At 37.9% G+C, this 18,878-nt stretch overlaps 1 protein-coding gene across 5 annotated transcripts in view; it reads right to left on the bottom strand.

Moving 5' to 3' along the window:
• The window catches only part of BCHE (butyrylcholinesterase), a 46,157-nt gene that overhangs the window by 3,735 nt on the left and 23,544 nt on the right, over window positions 1–18,878 (bottom strand). For 2 of the 5 annotated variants that reach the window (XM_030028635.2, XM_030028634.2), the window contains exons 3-4: window positions 14,717–14,883; window positions 7,778–7,922 (exon numbers count right to left, since the gene is read on the bottom strand). In XM_030028635.2, coding sequence (XP_029884495.1) covers window positions 7,795–7,922; window positions 14,717–14,883 — 295 coding nt within the window. In that variant the 3' untranslated portion in view covers window positions 7,778–7,794. Of the gene's footprint in view, window positions 1–5,407; window positions 7,095–7,458; window positions 7,923–11,813; window positions 11,892–14,716; window positions 14,884–18,878 lie in introns of those variants that run through there. The other 3 variants (XM_030028636.2, XM_030028637.2, XM_030028633.2) reach the window with 3 other exon arrangements.

The raw sequence follows: 18,878 nt of genomic DNA on the forward strand, positions 1-18,878 counted from the left end.
AGTTTGTCCACAGTTTTACTCTCCCATTTAACTTGTCATTAAGAGAAGAAAAAAAAAGTATGTTCTGAGGTGTGGAATTTTTTTCTTAAATAGTAAACATCTCCTAGATTACTAAGTGATAGGCAAGATTGAAAATGTCAGTCAAAGGAGCTCTTGTGCTTCTGCTGAAGGCAATGACAACGCTTTAATTAACTGAAAGTTACCCAATGATCTAAAAGAGTGCTGAGGTCATTCCCAAAGACAGATGCAATATAAAAGTCTTGAATGGAGGCAACCATGTGTACATAAGTATATACTTGCAGTTTTGGTTTGTAATAGTCATTCCTGGAACCAGAATTATACCTGCAGTGAGAGCTACAAGATCAAGCTCTTTTAGAGAGCAGAGGTGGGGAAAACTTGAACTATCCAAATCACTGTAGCACTGAAAACAAAAGATGAAATGGGATGAACATCTAGATTAAAAAAAAAAAAAAAGTTGAAAGATAACAAAGCAATATTTTTCTGCAATTCTAACTCCTAATTTAAAAAAAAGTTAAATATACTTGCTTTAACTCAGCAAAAATGAGGCAGGGTTAATGTTATTTAATGACTGATGTAACTTCAGCTAGCACTATCTATAAAATTTGTAGCTCTGTAATTACCGAGTGGGAAAAGTTTAATATTTCAGAAGTATCACTTTGGATGTGTAATTCCAGCTGGTTCTCACAGTCCTAAATAAGGTCCATGTGAATTGCTTTCTAAACAATTGTTGATAAATGATCATTCACATCTCTTGCTGCTTTTTCTGGGTTAATACCCTAATTGTCTCACACATGAGACAATAAAATAAGATTAATCTAAAACCTCAGTTGAAATGTATCTATTTTATAAGAAATGGTGCTGCATAGCCTTTAATAGGGAGAGGATGATGAGGTACCCTGAAGTGATTAGACATGCTGCAAGAGTGAATTTAATTTGGAAGATTGAGAGGTGTGGAGATAACTGCTTTCTGCCTACACACTTTTACCACTGCTCAGTATAACTGAGGACTTATAAATACTTTATAAATTAAAGAAATTAACCACAGCACTCCCAAACCGTGAGAACCACCTACACCATTTGTATGTTGTTCTATTAATAGTGGCTAAAACATTAGCTCCTGCAACCATGGCATATATTAAGATGGAGCAGAATTGAAAAGATCAGAAGCTGGTGTTCTTTTCCAGGCAAATACATGGATTTGGAGGGCCTAGATAATTTTCAGTTTTAAAAAAAATGATAACTTCCTGGCTACTTCCAGATCCCTGACCAGAATGACAGTATTCTTAAAAAGTTGGTGATATATGTAATGACCAGATTCAGTAAATTCCAAAAGACAGACCCTCACAGCCTCTGTACATGTCCTCAAGCTACTGTGATGCTATCAGGAAGGAAATTTTTTCATTGTTCACTTTTGTGTAACAGATCCTGTGCTGGAATTGAGCTTCATTTTTCGTCCTAATTCTCCCCAAAATAACTGAAATAGTTATGTGTCTAACCCCCCTTCACCCCCCCAGCCCAGCACTTCTGATTGCAACATGCCTAGAAGCCTTATTTAATCTCACCTGCAATCCAATTAAAAGCCTCTCAAAAATTCACACCTGCCCTAATTGTAGATTCACATCACTGCTTTGTAGTCATTAAGTCTATGAGTTAACGTTTTTATGAGTGCAACTAATCTAGTTTATCAACAAAATGCTGGAAGGTTTACGTGCTAAAACAAGATAATCAGTATTCATGCTTCAAGATTTCAGCAGGGGTCAGGAAGGAATTATCTTGTCTTATGAAGCATTTCAAAATGGCTAATTATGTTTGTTCATAAAATTTGGTCCTAAAACAATTGAAATCAGAGTAAAAGCTTTTGAACTTTTAACTGTGAATGACTAATTTGGCTGAGGTGTTGATTTATATCAGAAAGTCCTGTGATCATTTTATTCTTCAGTAAAGACCAAAAAGATACACTTTGAAAGCATACAAAACCAATAACATATAAGCCTCCATCTCCACGTTGCTTGCACAGGTTGGAAATATACTGTTGAGAGGCAATTGATCATGAAACTATATTTCTGTGTATGTATGTGTGCATGGATGCATATTCTCTAAGACACATGTTTTTAAAGCAGTGGTCCTCTTGGCTCACAGAACCGGGTCAAGGTTGTTAAATATTAACCATGTGTTAAATATTAACACAGTTTCCAAGTACCTCTTATAGATCCCAAATATACAGTATTCAAATAGTCTAAAATTCTCTATTTTGCTAGAGATTTTTTTTAAAAAAAGAAGTTTTTTCACCCTCATACTGCAGCAATCATCTAGCAATAGAAAACCCATCTAGAACCTTAGACAGATGAGGACAAATAAAAACAGAGCAATGAGAAAGAGTGAAATACTTGTAATTCAGCCAGGAACTTTTTTTTTTTTTTTTTCCTAATGGATTCTTGCTCCCAATCCACCCAGAGTAAATCAACAGGCGTGTGGCATGTACTACAGATGGATCAGCCATGGTAAACACATACAGCTGCACAAATCTGTTACACAGGTGCTTGGTTTTAGACCCTGTGGCTAGCCAAGAGCAGTCAGAATTTTTGGCAAATGCCCGTAGTTCCACGGATTGGAAGAGAAAAGACAGTGAGAAAGTAGTCAGCTGGCACTAGCACTTTCCATAGCAGCCCCCAAGCCTGAGCCAAACCTGCCTGTCTCATTCCTCACCCCATATTCTGAATCACTGTCAAATTCCTAAACCTATTTTGCCAATTCAGTGGGAGGGTTTTTTGGCTGGAGTTACTGGAACAGAGACACTGGGATACTTAGTACCTCTGTGTACAGTATTAAGCCCTTCAATTGTTGATTGTTCTGGGGCAAAAGTGTTTGTGTGGGAGTTTTATGGGGTTTTTAGTTTGTTTTTGGTCCCCCCCCCCCCCCCCCTTGTCCTTGTCTCTGTTTGGTTTTTTTTTTTTGGTTGTTGTTTTTTTTTTTTTTTCCCATCCTTCCTCCTTGTCTCGCTGGGGGGTGGTCCTCCCTTTGGCCTTGTCTCTTTGTTTTCTCTTTTTTTTCCTCTTTGGCCTAGTCTCCTTGGGTTCCCCCCCCCCCCTTCAGCCTAGTCTCCTTGGGGGTGTTTTTTTTTCCCTTCGGCCTTGTCTCTCTGTTCCCCCCCCCCACTTTGGCCTTGTGTCTCTGTTTTGTGGGTTTTTTTGTGTGTGTGTGCTTTCCCCCCCCCTTCGGCCTAGTCTCCTTGGGGGTATTTCTTCCCCCCCCCCTTCGGCCTAGTCTCCTTGGGGGTATTTCTTCCCCCCCCCCCTTCGGCCTAGTCTCCTTGGGGGTATTTCTTCCCCCCCCCCTTCGGCCTAGTCTCCTTGGGGGTATTTCTTTTCCCCCCCCTTCGGCCTAGTCTCCTTGGGGGTATTTCTTTTCCCCCCCCTTCGGCCTAGTCTCCTTGGGGGTATTTCTTTTCCCCCCCCTTCGGCCTAGTCTCCTTGGGGGTATTTCTTTTCCCCCCCCTTCGGCCTAGTCTCCTTGGGGGTATTTCTTTTCCCCCCCCTTCGGCCTAGTCTCCTTGGGGGTATTTCTTTTCCCCCCCCTTCGGCCTAGTCTCCTTGGGTTTTTTTTTCCTCTTTGGCCTCGTCTCTTCCCCGTCCCCCATTTCTTCCCAGCAACTGGAGGGGAAGGACGGGCGAGAGCCCTGCGCGGACAGGCTGGCATTTGGCAGTGGCAGCCCAGGCTGCTTTTTGCTAGCTGGGTACGCTGCAGGTGGAACTGAAGTACAGTGACGTTTTTTATGTCCCTCTAAATAGCTGCTGCTGATGTTGCAGAACTGGTGCTGAGCCAGTAGAAATGCATGAACCATAATCAAGCCTGAGAAGACGTTATGATGTTGACAGAGACAAATATATATCTCTCCGCTGTTAATGTTACGTTCAGATTAATCTATGTGATATCTGCATATGACAATGGGCCAAAACGCTTGCTGATGATCTGTTGTGATAGGAACATTAGAGAGGCCTACAGAGGTCATATTAAGCTTATATATCATGAAATATATGTACATTTTCCTGAAAGTTCCATCAGTTTTTCATAATCTAAGATAATTTTCTCTCCAACCCTCTACTTAATAATAAAAAAAGGACTTATATTCCTTATGTTGCAAGGATAACTTTCCAGCTATAAGCTGACAGAGATTTGCCTCTGCTCCTTGCTATTAAGAGATGCATATGAGTTGTCTATTCATGAAGGTCTAAACTGGGCATGTATAGCCATGTGTTTATAGAGCAGTAATCTCTGCTCTATAAATAGGCTGAGCCTGTGGTGATCAAAGAGGGCCAAAAAGCCAGGCTTCCACTTAAACAGAAATTTGGCTTTAACAGTCTGATAAACCTAGAGTCATGGCCAGGGCATAGGACAGCAAGCACCCGTCCCAAAAATCCGAGCTATGAGTGTAAAATCTGCAATTGGGAGGAAGCCTGGAAACCTTGGGGGAGTCTTAGTTCTGCTAGAGACAATTTTTTGGGTCTGAGGGCTCCTGTTCAAAGCTAGAAAGTTTCATCCTTGGTTGGTCCAGCTATGCAGACCAGGGTGCCCTAGACAGGTATTCTGAACATCCCAGCTCCTTCAGTTTTTGATACTCCAGCAGGAGCACAGATAGGATTTCACTTAAATAATGCTTAACTTTACTGAAAGCTTATCTAACCCAAATTCCTTTAGACAAAACATTTTAAGTGCAGAAACTGTTGGTTTTAATTAAACAGTTTTGCTGGGAAATTTCTGACATCAGTCCTCTTAAGACTATCTCTAAAATATGTGTGAAATGTCTGTAATTTAATCAGTGTGCTGTTAGCTTATAAACCTAATGACAACTGGTTTAATGCCAACATTTTTGTTGGCACTGCAGTTCATTTTATTATAATCTTTCAGCAACTCTGGGACTAAATTCAGAATCCTTGCTTTGGATATCAAGAATGGTAAGAAAGAATCAACGCGTTTTCTCTGGTTTCACAGAGAAACCTTGGTCTCTTGCCTCTCTTGAGCCAAAAGAAAACTTTAATTAACAACATTACATCTTCAGTGAGGTCTGGGTGAGATATCCCTCTAATATGTAATCATCATTCTAAGCAATGACACAGTATCCTCAAACAATTTCCAACATAAGTTTGTTTGACCTTTAGTTTGAAGATACCTGCAATGGGGACTGGTCTTTTTTCACTTTTCATTACCTTAGCCACTTACATCCAAGTACTTAAGGCTTTCCTATTTTTGCATAAGTGAGGGATATGAATATATGACTACATGATGTATTGATTTCATATGAATAATAAATGGAGATATTATTTCCCAGCATATGAAAAAATACAAAGTTAGCAATATATTCACACCAAGAAAATCAGAAAAACCATAATTCAAAAAGTGGTTTAACCTTTATTTTATTATGCTTTTCTTTCCTCTTCCTTCATCCTTATTCCCTCTTAAGAACATCACAGGCGTCATATGCATACTGTGGGAAGGATATTAGTCTTCAAGTAGACCTTATCCAGCCTAGCTCACAGCACATACTAAAGACACCTTCCGAGCAAAATATTTTATAAACTGCTTTGCAACCTGCCCTTCCCAAAGGTTATTTGTGCATTTTAATTAGCTCAGATTTTTTTTTCCCATTGATTAGGCTGATTAGACAGATAGATAGTGAAATATAGCTAAGAGAAGGATATCAAAAGAGACAAATGCTGCTTTTAAACGTGCTTAGGCATTGCTGGTGCTGCCAAGGCTCACCGCGGCAGATCAGCACCCAACGTGTCTATGAAGTGCACCACATAAATAAAATGGGGACTGCCAGAACTGGCTGGATGACGGACAGAAAATTCATCCTTCTGTGGTTTTTTTCAGTAGCTTATCACTGGCATGAGGAGTAGCTGATAAATACCCAATACACTGTAGACTGACACAGCTCTCCATGCAACTATTAATAGCAGTAACTATGCTATTGTATGTAATGAGCTAATTACCTGTGGTATAAGCATGAAGTGCTGCATAAAGAGGGCTTTTTAATCCCAGATAATTTCAAGTTTTAATCAGCTTGCTCTAAAATGATCAGTTTTTTTGATTGCACAGGTTTGATTGTAGTCTTTGGAAATACTATGCTAAAAGGTGGTTTTCCATAATTTAGTCAGGAAATAATTGTATTCTTTTAGAAATAACTGAAAAGATGATAAGCCATCATCTCTTGCAGAATTTGGCCTTTCTGCAAAAATAAATCCCTTCGGTGTAGGGATCCTGTGTGGTCAAATTGATTGCCAGAAAAAGCACACTCTCTGTTCATTATCTAGATCTCTTCAGCCTACTCAATTCAAGAAGGAATTTTGCAAGAGCTCACAATCACTAGAACAGAAAATAGATGCACTGAAATGCAGTTACATTTACAGAAAGCTTCAGGATAATTTATTTATGAGATGAGTTGTTGCTTTTATGTACTCCTTATGTTTATCAAATTTTTGGCACTTATTCTGCCCAGTTGGGCCAGTGAAAAGCATCCAGTTAAGGTGTTATTCAGGCATACAACTTCCAACCCCATCCAGAAGCAGAGAAGTAGGAAGAAGAATTATCCAAGGGATTTTTAGAAGCTTCTAATACATTCAGCTGAAGTAGGTAGAAAGGGGTACAGGAGATGCCTACTTGCATGGCAACTAGAGCTCGCTTGACCATGTCAAAGACCTGGGTCCTTCCCACCAAGGTCACAATGTCCCTCGGCAGTGATATCCTCTGCAGCCTTCCCCAAGAGGAGCAAGGGCTTTGTGGCCATGTCCTGCTCCCCTGCTGAGAGCTGGCTGGCTGAGCAGGGCTTTCCTGGCTGATTTCTGATAAACCTGCTGACACGCAGATCTACGCTCTTCTGCAGGTATAAAAACTTGTCCATCGTGTTCCAGTAAATGTGGGGCTGTCCCTCAACTCGGAGGTAACTCATGGACAAAAAAACCCCACCATCATTGGAGCTTACTTCCATAGCAGAGGTTTTACCAGTTGAAGAGACTGGGTGCCTGAGCAGGGAAAGCTGTGAGTTCATTGCTTTGTGAATCTGTACATCTTTACTCCTTGAGAAATGAGGATAGCAGAAGCAGAGGCGTCAGTTTTTCTGGCTTGTTTCACCATTGCACTTGCACACAGAGTGCTGATGATTTAGGCCTTCAAGACATAGTTTGAATACTCTCCTACTATGGCTTTGTCCTACAGATTTGGCCATAAAGAAGCAATGATTCGGGCTTTAATGGCGGTCTTAAAACTTTTTGGTCTAACAAGCAAATATCATTTGGAGTGTCCAGCAAAGTTGTTATCTCTTTATGTTTATGTCAATTAAATTATGTCTGAAGCAAGGTTTAAGTGTGGTGGCATTGCTGTTAAAGATCAAACCCGATTGTGTATTGCATGGCAATACTGTAAAACAGTGCTATTTCTACTAAAAAAAAAAAAAAAATCAATTTTTCTATAACAGATTACATTGTTTCTTTGAAGTGTGAATTTAAACAGCTAGTGTTTATAATATGTACATCATTAATCTTCAGACTTTAATCTCTATAGTCCTATTTAACACAGTGAAGCTTCAAAGGGTATGGATGCCTTATATTGTTTATTGAGATATGAGGTAAAATAGAAATGAAAGATCTGGGGAATCAAAATTATATCCATAACATTTCTTTAATCTGCATAACACATTTAATGCTAGATGTGTTAGAAAGCTACCTGTATATTTGCTTGATGAACAGTAATATGGACATACCGGAAAGGGTAAACACATTAATTGGAGCCTGCACATCTCTCCTTCTTGCTAGTGTAATCATTAAATTGATTTTTCCAGTCTGACATGTAATTGTTCCAGCGATGGAATCCTGCTTTCCACTCTCGTTCTGCTTCATCAATATTTCCTGTAAAACATGAAATGGGTTACATTAATCTAAATTTGAATCTCTTTATATGTTAATTGAAAAATAATTTTGATTATCAATGTCATTTGCTCCAAATACATTATAGGGTGGTCTTTTGTCTCTTAAACCTGGAATGACTGAAAATTCAGTGATTAACACTTTATCTTTAAATCAGGAAGAAAGTACTGCAAAGATATCATTCTGGCACACCGCGGCGTAATAAATATACTTATGTATGGGCTTGTTGCTTCTGGATAATGCTTTTGTCCAAGTTCTTCATTTTAAAGCTACCTTTTTTTTTTTTTTTTTTAAGCCTCAAAATATTAGTTTGGTTCAGTATACGCTACAGTGAAACTTACACACCCTGAAGACTACGATATGCAAACTGAGATAGGTGCTTGTAAAGATACAGTGAAATCACAGCTTTGTTCAAGGCAAGAAGGGTATTGCCATTAGTTTCAATGGATGGCCAGGATTTCACCCTACTCAGGAATAAATCCACAAGTTTAATGTGTAAGGGGAACAAGTTTGGAGAAAGATACTGTAAAATGTGCACTATGTCAACATGAAACCATCTCCTCTTTTCTTTTTCATTCTAGCCTATAAAGAATTTGCCAACTAATCCTGTGTCCCAAGGCAATATTTATAGCCAAATTTGTTATAGACATCAGAGCAGAGGCTGAGGATGACACTAGTAATAAAAATGTATCATTTTACAAGGTTCCCAGAGTATTTTACGGACAGGGGTTACTTCCTCCAGTCCCAAAAGGTAATTAACACTAGGGACAAATGCAGTGACCTTGCAGGAACAACCCATACAACAACTAAAGGAAAGGTAATGTATGTAGGCTGTATCGCATACTGTGACTTATTATTTTGGATCAGTTATAGACTTCTTCTTAAAGTTTAGAAACCATTTGTGATCTATGGATGCCTTTATTCATTCTGGACCTAATTATCTCAGTGTCCCATATTGACATAACTTGCTTCCAAAAAAATTTGGTAACTGTGTTCATGAGATAAGTTCCATGGTTTCTTTATGCTCTTTTGGCTTTATGTTCTTCTGCTGCAGTAGAGCATAGGCCCTTTCCCTCCATAAATACACCCTTTTCCCCTTTTTTATGATCTGTCAGCACTGCAAGTTTAACTGGTTATGTGAAAATGAAATACTTTTGTGTTTTACACATCAGTAGAGAAAATATTCTGGAAAGAGAGTTAACCGATTCGGAGATTTACTTTGGAGAAGCATCCAGTAATTTGGTTGCTTATCTGCAGTTTAGCTCAACGTTTCCAAACCTTTTTGGTCTGGAAATCCAGATGGCAATTTAATGATACTTTGAAATGAGATTTACATTACTTCTTGGTTTCAGTGAGACCAGAAATAAAACCAAGATACTTTTTTCTTGGGGAGGTTCTGTACTTCTGCTTGTAGTCAAAAGGGAAATTGTGAAGAACAAATATAGGAAAAAATATTTTAAAAAATTAACCATACTCCTCTCCCTCAGTTAAAGATGCAAATAAGCTTGGTTACATCGAGATCAAGAAAAGTTCAGATCATTTTAAAATTTTTTTCTGCAGGCCGCAATTGTCATTAACTCAAAGAGGATTTGTAAATGCTGGTAACAATAAAACCATGTTTTGATTACTAAGCTATGCAGATATGACTCACAGAACTATGGGGAGAAGACATGCACAACACTTTACTTTCCTGACTTGCCTTTGCATGTTTCTTAATTTAAAGATGTAGCCAGGGTCTCAGGTAAAGCCAAATTTTCCACATATGTCAAATGGATTGGTAATTTAGTGTATGAACCAGTACTAGTATTATTTGGAGAAAAATGTCTTAACTGTATTTCTTGTCTTATTCTTGATTATGAGTATCCAGTTTTATTTATCCAAGCAAAGCCTCCACTTATGAATTAAAAAAACCCTGTTCCTTCATTAATTATTCAGGTTTAGATGTGTTTGAAGTCTGCCCAAAGACTTTAGAAAATGGAATACCTCTACCATACACACAACTTCAATTAAAAGTCACTGTTCTAGAGTATAAATTATGAGGCATTTCAGTGCTTCTTCAAGATTACGGTGAAGTGAGTCAGCTAGAGAAAGCAGACAACAAAAATTCAGAATAGCCACCATTATGAATCTAAAAGACAAAAGGGGGAAGGAAAACACTGAAATAAGAACTTGGATTCCCATTTGTTTGCTTTTTTCAGTGATAAGATCCAAATTGAAGTCACAAGTCAATGCATCCCATTATCAGCAACATCATCAATCTCTTTGAAGCAACCACCCATGACTTAGATGAGCTGACAGCTAGAAGGCAAAAAAAAAAAAGAAGATTAGAGAATTCCACTTGACCGATAATTACAGCTCAGAGCACTGGGTTACTACAATGTGCTGCAATACTATGGAAGTCAGCTAATAATACAGTGAGGTTATTTTGCTGTATGCAGTCATTTAGGCAATCCCAAACTTTACCAGTTAACCTAATGCAAAGCCCAGTGATGTTTACAAGGAGAAAACAGGAGATTTCAGTAGGCAATGAATCATACCTCAGTGATCAGAAAGGTGCCCAGTTTAACAGAGAAAAAAAAAAAATTTTTTTTTTTTTTTTTTTATTTTTCAGCAGTTTCAACACAGGCAGCTGGCATTTCTTTCCTTTCCATACAGGCATACAGCCCTTACATTAATAGCATTACAGCAAAGTTAAATTTATCTCCATACCATCTTTTGTTGAACTGCTAGATGTGCCAATAAAATGCTAATTTTAAATGTATTTTTGTGGTATTAACATTAAGATTAGGACAAACGCCATATAGCTGTTATGATACAGTATAATTAATAAGGGATGACAAGTTGGAATTAGTTTTTCTGTCCTCAACAGCTTATAAATGCAAGTACCCGCAAACTTCTTGATTCATTAGTCTGATAAATGCTACAAGTTATCTATGATGTAGATTCTCATGGTGATAGCTTCTACACAAATGTTCAGAAAGGAGAAAACAAATAGTATCTATACTTCAGTATCTCTAATGTTCTTTAATCACACACTCTGAACATCAGTGCTTTTTCTACCCACAAGAGTATATTTGGTTTTGTATGTATTTTAAGGACTTCAGATTTTTAATTTTTTTTTTTTAAATGTTCTTCTTCCAAAAGTCAATAGAGCTCTCTGGAGATGAAATATTGTAAGGGCTGTTATCTCTCCTGTGACCTGGGATGCAAGGTACTGGAGTTAGAATGAAATCAGGTTGTTAAGGCACATAACTTATTGCCCATAGGTGCACTAAGTACCATCTTACTCTGTCAGTAGGTGCAGTGGTATTGGTGAGGTTACTTTTGACTCACTCACTTTTCTGCATGCATAATGAGTGCAGCATCTAGCTCTATGGAAATTGAAAACTAATTCTGATGATACATTTTCTAATTGGTCACATTTTTAATAGTCTTACTACCCTGAGTATTTAGCTCTATAGAATCCAGAAACTGTTTGGAGGATCATAGCAAATACAGTTATTTTGGTTATTCACTGGTCAAGAGGTTGGTTGAACTTCTCGTTGTCTCCACATTCAAAATCTTTTTAGGGTTGTTTTAAAATAGAATGTATTTATATTAGCTACTTTGATGTTTGATTTCTCTATAGATGATACATGATGCAGTGATATTAAATAAAATAGAAAAATATGTATCAGGCACACTAAAATAGTATTGGAACAATAAATGGAAAGGTTGACTGCTTGCAGCTTTCTATAACCAAGAAGAAATAGGCATATATATATAGTTAGGGCTCTAGATGCCTTAAAGATTGTGTTAAGGAGGTGGAGTCTAACATAGATGCTTTTATAATTAACAAACGATTGCTCTAAAAGCTACTTAAGAGTCATTTACTGTTTATTGTCCCTCTGGTGTGCTTCTTTTAGAAGCAGTCATCAGAAAAAGTTCTGGTGATTGTCCCAGTGCTCATGTCTTCAAATAAAATATTAAATGCTGAATGCTCCCAGCTTGTCTTGGGGTGAGTGGGAATGGAGGCTATTCTCAGTGCCTTTGCAATAGAGTTGAAATCTGTACAGAAATTGTGTCTAGTTGGAACTGAGAGCCCACATAAGGCATGTCTAGGTCTAGTTTACCTGGCTAGTGATTATTAGATTATTACCAAGCTAGAGACAAAATGACACATTTTGACTCATGTCTTCAATTATACTTTTGTATATTGAAATTGAAAGGGAAGACATGAGAAATCTTCCAAAATCATACAAACTCATGCTTATTTTTTTTCATATTAGTTTTCTCCATCCATAACCATGATTTTTTTTTTTTTTTTTTTTGGAACATACCAGATTTTGTTGCTTGAGGAAAATGGACAATATCTAACCATAATGATGACAGGGACTAAATATTTCCCTCTCTCATATATTTAACTGCCTCAAGGAACCTGTATTACCCAGCCTGTTGTGGGAACAGGCTTGCTCAGATGCTGAATGCATTTGGAGCTGGCCATTACATGCCGAGAAGACCTCAAGGGGGTAGCAAGGCTTGTGCTAGCAGTGGATCAGTAACCAAATAAGTGGTTCATTACCAAGCACATCCATGCCAAATTCTGACCACTTGGCACAATGAGAAATCCCCTTGCCAATTTCTGCAAAATAAATCAGTTTGATCATGCTCTTCAGGTTCTAACTGATGTAATTCCACTTTGACTATCTGAGTCCTACTTGAACTATAACTTGCAATAATGATAACATAAAATTTCTTTCTTGTTCTCTGTCATCTTATATCATATCATATTAAAGCAACCTTCTTTTTATAAGAATATTTCAGTGGAAGAAATAATAGAAAAGATAGAGCCACAGAAAATGAGGAAATATATGTATTTATGGTGTGCACTGTCCTTTGAGCCTAAAAGGAGATAGGAATGCAAAATAATTTTTTCAGTGAAGAGAATTATTACAATATAAAGTATTATATCATGTTCGTAAGCAGAATCTTAAAGGTTTCTTTGTCAGAATTGTATGAGACTGTATAGGGAACATAAATATAAACCCATAGTATTTCTGTTACAATATTTCAAGGACTGATAGATGTAGATGCATGACAAAGCAGCACTCCTTCTTGACAGTATTCTTGTCTCATTTCTATATTAGGATCCAGGCACAATGATTCTTTCTTTTTTGCTAAGGATATGCTCAGGAATTTCTTTTAATTAAATTATGTAAATTTATGTTTTAAATTACTGAATATGGCACAGTGGTGTATTTACGTCTCCTGGCAGATCCAGAGTGTTGCTTTGTCATCCTTCACACCACAGGACTGTGCAAAGCAACTCTGCTGTCCTGCCAAGATATGTTGAACTATGTCTGGTGATGTGCTCTCTTCTGCTCCGCCACAGAGCATTTGGTTATGCACAGTCCAATTGTAAGATGCACGGTACTCAATGGGGGTTCACAGCCAGGTTAAAGAAATATGTAAAATAGTTCAGTTCTTCTGGCGCAGCATAAAGGACTTGCCAGAATTTGAGAAAATTCCCTAAAATCTATCCATAATTCGGTATACTGTGATTTTAAAAACAGAGTATGCTTTATAAATTATTCATTTTACCTACTGATTTTTTCTTGTCTTGATTTAATTGAAAAACATCTATTGAATTGAGAGGGGATGAAAGTTGAGCCATAATACACTTATAGGCTCAAATGAGGAAGGAATAAATTATTTCAGAAAGAATCATCTGTGCATCATGAAGGTTCACGTATTTTTAAGACTAACATTCAAACTGAATCTTACAGAAAGCTGGTAAATTACTAATTAACATTTAAAAAGTGTATCTTATTTTTGAAATGTGACTTCCCCCCCCATCAAACTGCAGAACGCTGTTCCAGAGCTGCAAAATCACTTTATAAAACCAATTCCTTTCAAACTCCAGAAGCACAGAGGCTTGGTTTGTTTGGTGGGCTTTGCAAAAACAGTGGCATCGGGCTTCTAAAGAAAATCTGGGTCCTTTGTGCTCAACTGAGCCTGTTATACTTTTCTAGGTAGTGAAATCTCATAAACTTATTGTATACAGGGTCAGGCACAAATCAGTTCTAATTTGCATAGGCAAATCCTGAAGTCTCTGGCTTGTCATCAATGACTGACACTCCAGAAATAAAACAGAAGGTGCTCTCATGTGAGATGTAGAACAGAATCCCCTCTTGGCAGCAGCGATGCACTTAATATCGTCTGTGGATTAGTTGCATAATAATATAAATCCTATAAATAATAGATAATATAATCCCAATATAACATCCCACAATGCACCTTAGGTACATAAAGTTTAGACAGAACATCTAAAGCCTCCAGAAACCCCAGCGCAAGCTTCCCCTTTAGCAATGTCTTTCCTGCTCTCGGCGGTACCCCAGGAATGCAGAGCCAGGCAGTGCCGAGACCCTCGCAGGCGGCAGCTCGAGAGCAGAGATTTGCAGCACTCTAAAACGTCTCGTGTTGTGGCTGCATCTGCACTTTGGGGCAGAGAAGCTCCGTATCGCGTAAATCCTGGGCCTTGGCCTGTCCCCGGGCTTTGTCCTCGTACGTAACAGGGTGCTACAGGGTGGTGAGCCCACGGCCAGAAGCGTAGGGCACGTTACAGGGTACAGCCTCACCACGGCATGGACAGTCTCGTCCAACATCTGAACACCTCATGGAAATTCAAATAAGAATGTAAGATAAATGTAAAGATTTAAACTTAAGTATTACGTTAATATCAAGGAAATGATCCTTGTATAAAAGTTACATAAAAGCCTCTATAAAAGCATTTTTACCTGTCATTTCCAAGACTTTGGGAAAAAAAATATTCCAGAATCGACACTGCTGAGCACGTAATTTTGTCAGTATCTCTGATGTGTTGGTATTTAATGTCAAATATTTTTGTTCAGTACTAGTGAAGACTGGCCATCTTGTTCCATTAATCAGGGTCCCATTTGGAGTTCTAAATGAGAAAAGAAACATTTCATTTGGAATGAGAAATTACCTCAGCACATCAGTAAAGCTTTATTTGTTTTTTATTTAACGGTTATTTCAGCTTAAGCATGTTAGTTTGGAATTACTGAAGTATACTTTTGTAAGTAATGGGAAAAAAGGAAGGTAAATTTGATTTAACTTCATTTGAAAAAAAAAGAAAATTATTTATATTCCCCTTTTGGGGTGTTCTGGGTTCACCTAAGAGAAAAAAGTTAATAAACAACCATACACAAACTACACTTGTTGAATTTGGAGATTCTCACAGCTGTAAATTATCATGGATGACTTAAGAACAAACCAACCAGCTTGGGAGGTTGCGTCGTTTATGTTTTAGTTTGAATATTGCTGATCCCTTCAGAGAGACAAATAGATTGGACTAAATAGCTCGGATAAAAATGCAATTGGAGGTACAAATAATGTCTAAACTTTGGTTGAGAGCTGTATTGGGAAAGAAAACAACTATTCCTCATTAGGAAGGAACCGTTCTTCCATGAAGTATGTTGAGCCCTGTTAGCAGAGTGCCAAACAGGAACAATCTCAAATCTTTTGGAAACTGGGAAGAGGTACAGAGCGCTTGGCTCTTTATAAAACAAGCTCTGCACATTAAAGGATCACAGCTGTTAGTGTTAAAATAGTAGCAGTAAATATTTATAATACAACAGAATTCATAAGGTTCTAGGGACAGGCATCCAGGTTTTTGCCTCCGAAAAGGACAATATGTAGTATCTATATGACTAGAGAAAAAAAGAATTGGTTTAAGAGTGTAGAAGAACAACAAAATGCCGAGCATTGCATTAAGGAACAAATGAGACAGAATATGATTCTTAGAAAAAGAAGTAGATTTATAGTTTAACAGTCACAAATCACCGTTCGCTCAGAAGAGGTTAAGCATACAAATTAAACATCTTATTGCAGTGCAAGCAGAAGGACTCATTTTCTTTTCTAGAAGCTGATATCAAGGAATCCGGGGTTTAGGGGCAGAACAACAGTATTTGATGATACTTGATGGGATAAATTAAGAACACTATTAGCTAACTTAATCTGGTTATCTCTACTTTTCTCCAGGACTCTTCCCAGAAGGCAGCGGTTAGAGAGGAGTCTGGGGTGTGTGAAGCCCACCTGAGTTCTGCTTGCCAAGAGTGGGAACGAGGTACCGGGTGTAGGTGGGAGCAGTCAGAGCACAAGATTCAGCTGCTGAAATAATATCGATATCTCTTAGTTCATTCAGAATGAATCAAGTTTTCGGCCCATGTTTTAGTATTCTGGAGTCTTTGGCATTGGCTGCCTACAGAAATGATGTTAGAGTAAGAGATTCAGCATGTCATTTCCTGAATTGCTCACTTCTTTACTAATTTTTCTTTACTAATTCAGCTCTGATTAACCTGTGCCACCCTTTTTAACTGCACGTTTATTTGTGGCTCATGAGAATGATGACTTAAGCAGAGCTGACTTGCACTTCAGTTCAAGATCAGAACGCTAATGGTGCTGTCAGTATTCATTTAACAGCTTTTATGCTATGAAATAAATCATGACATTCCACATTATAATTTACAGGTGTGGGGGGGGATTACACAATGGCTACAGATGTATTTTACTAAAAATGATTGAAAGAACTGTCAGACGAACACAGCATTTTGAAATACATGAACCTGCTGATTATGACATTCTCTCTGCATTTCTAGGAAGCTTACTGTTCAAAGAAATGTCCAGTAATTTTCTTCTTAGCTCCATTATTGAAAATTTCCCAAATTAAAAAGTAGCTCCCAGTTACAGCAAAACAGAGAGATTACAGGAGTATAACTTTTAACTGGGAAGAACAAGTTATGAATATAACCTCGTTGTTCTGTCACAAATACTGTTCATTCCTTCTTGCGAATAACTTCATGATGAGAATTGCAGTGCCCAGAAAAAGCTGTAAAATTCCCTGTTCTTTGCACCAAACTCAAAGTTCAATAACATTCATACAGAAAATTAAAAGCATTGTGAGAATATCTTTACTGAACAGAAAGGAATCCAATACACTGCACAACCTTGTCTCTGTCCATCCATGTTTGGATGGACAATCTTTGCTGATAGATTGTAGGAACTTGCTTCTACTGAAACAAAGCTCAAAATTTCCATGGAAACCTCCATCCTATCATCTTTTATCAATTCCTCAAACGTCTGTTCTTTCATCTTCTAGTATTACTCAGTCGTGTCTTCTTCAGCAGATTCCAGTTTTGCCTGCCTCGGTGCTGTCGGTGGGGCCCAAAGGCATGTCCTGAAAGGGCTTGGGCCACACATCTTCAGGACGGACCTTTATCTTGTGCATCTACCTTGTCAAACTCTAATCACCCTTCTTAGACCTCTCTCCATATCTATAAGCTCTAGTCAGGGAAGACCTTCATTTTGTTTGGAGAAAAAGTGAGCTGCTTCACTGAATATTTTAGAAAGAAGCTAGCTCCTTTTCTACACGCTTTTTAATGTTTGCAGGAACAAGTCCTGTGGTGATTAAGAAATACAATTATTTGAATTGCTCCCAGAGGAGAAATGCAAAAAAGGGGGGGGGGGGGGGAACCAAACCAAAAAACCAAACAAACCACCTGTGTTTAAACTTTGGTGTAAACAGAATTTTATTTCATTATTTCAGCTATTTTTTAATTTGCATATACCCTGAAGTTATAGGCTGGACTCTTGCTACTCCCTGATAGTGGTACAGAAGCTCATTTATAGTTAATTATTTCATTAAGGCATGTCTTTAAGGCAGCCAAACTTATTTTCTCATTAACTCGAAAACAAAGTATCTTTGTGGGCTCAATCTCCAGTAAAGCTGCTCTCATGTTCTACCTCTATACATATATGTGCTCTCACTGAAGTTCATGGGGCTTATTTAATCTTGTGCTCAGTGGAAGTTGCTTGGTATTACTCATTGTTACTAAGATCAGGTTCTTCCCCCTTTGGGTATTGTATGTCCAAAACCGGCAATAACATTTAATTCTCAAGTCTCATTTATAGTAAGCATACTAGATTTGACATAGGAGTGAAGATGGTTTTGGAGGAGCTTCTTCACTTATCATTTCTGTATATTCAATGTTCATCTTCAACAACTTTAGAAAGAAAGTTAATTTGGTTCAGATGGAAAATGCAACAACCTGAACACAGTTCTGTTAATCGTAATAAACATACATACATTACCATTCTCATTAATATGATCAATATAGCCTGAAATACGATACTAGTTCACCACATATTTATTAATATTCACATAGCATTACTTTTACAGATAGTTTATCATACACATACACAAAAAAGTCATTCATCTTCTAACTGGTTTTTGTGGTAAGCATTCGTGATATAAAGTACCTGTAAAATATTCACTTTATTTTTGTGAGTGAGCTCTGAATAGTTTTCACTCTGCTGTGGTATCACCATTTAACAGGGAGGTTCTTTTGTACTGTTAAGTCATATTTTGATATAGTCCACAAAGAAAAACTTTCTCTGATATGTCTCCTGAAAATGGTTTTAGGCATCATTTACTTTCCTAATGAGTGTTGTAAACACTAACTGTACCACATGCCAGCTTAGATTGTCCCAAGCTTTCACTATATTCCTATTTAGCTGCTCTATTTGTAAATGGATCAGGTTAACATGTTGTGTGTTTCTCTAGAGGAAAAGAAAAACAAAAGCCACATCATTTTAGCTAACACAGATGGATTGGACCAACCCAAACTCACTGAGAGATTCACAGGCTGAAACACAATTTTACCTCCAGTCCCTGGTAGCCCCTTCCTCCAGACAGACAAACATTTGTTCTGCCTGGCTGAAGCTGTTCATAGAGATATTGCTCCCTGAGAGGAAGCATACACTAATTCCACCTGAGCAGTGTGTTATTGCTCTTGATTGTCTCTTTAGTTGCAGCTGGCTTCCCTCCGACCTGCTCTGAGAAGAGCTCGGCAAGCTCATTTGCCTCCGGTTCACCCCGTA

Source organism: Aquila chrysaetos, chromosome 10 (assembly GCF_900496995.4).
Source record: "Aquila chrysaetos chrysaetos chromosome 10, bAquChr1.4, whole genome shotgun sequence".
Classification (NCBI taxonomy): Eukaryota; Metazoa; Chordata; class Aves; order Accipitriformes; family Accipitridae; genus Aquila; species Aquila chrysaetos.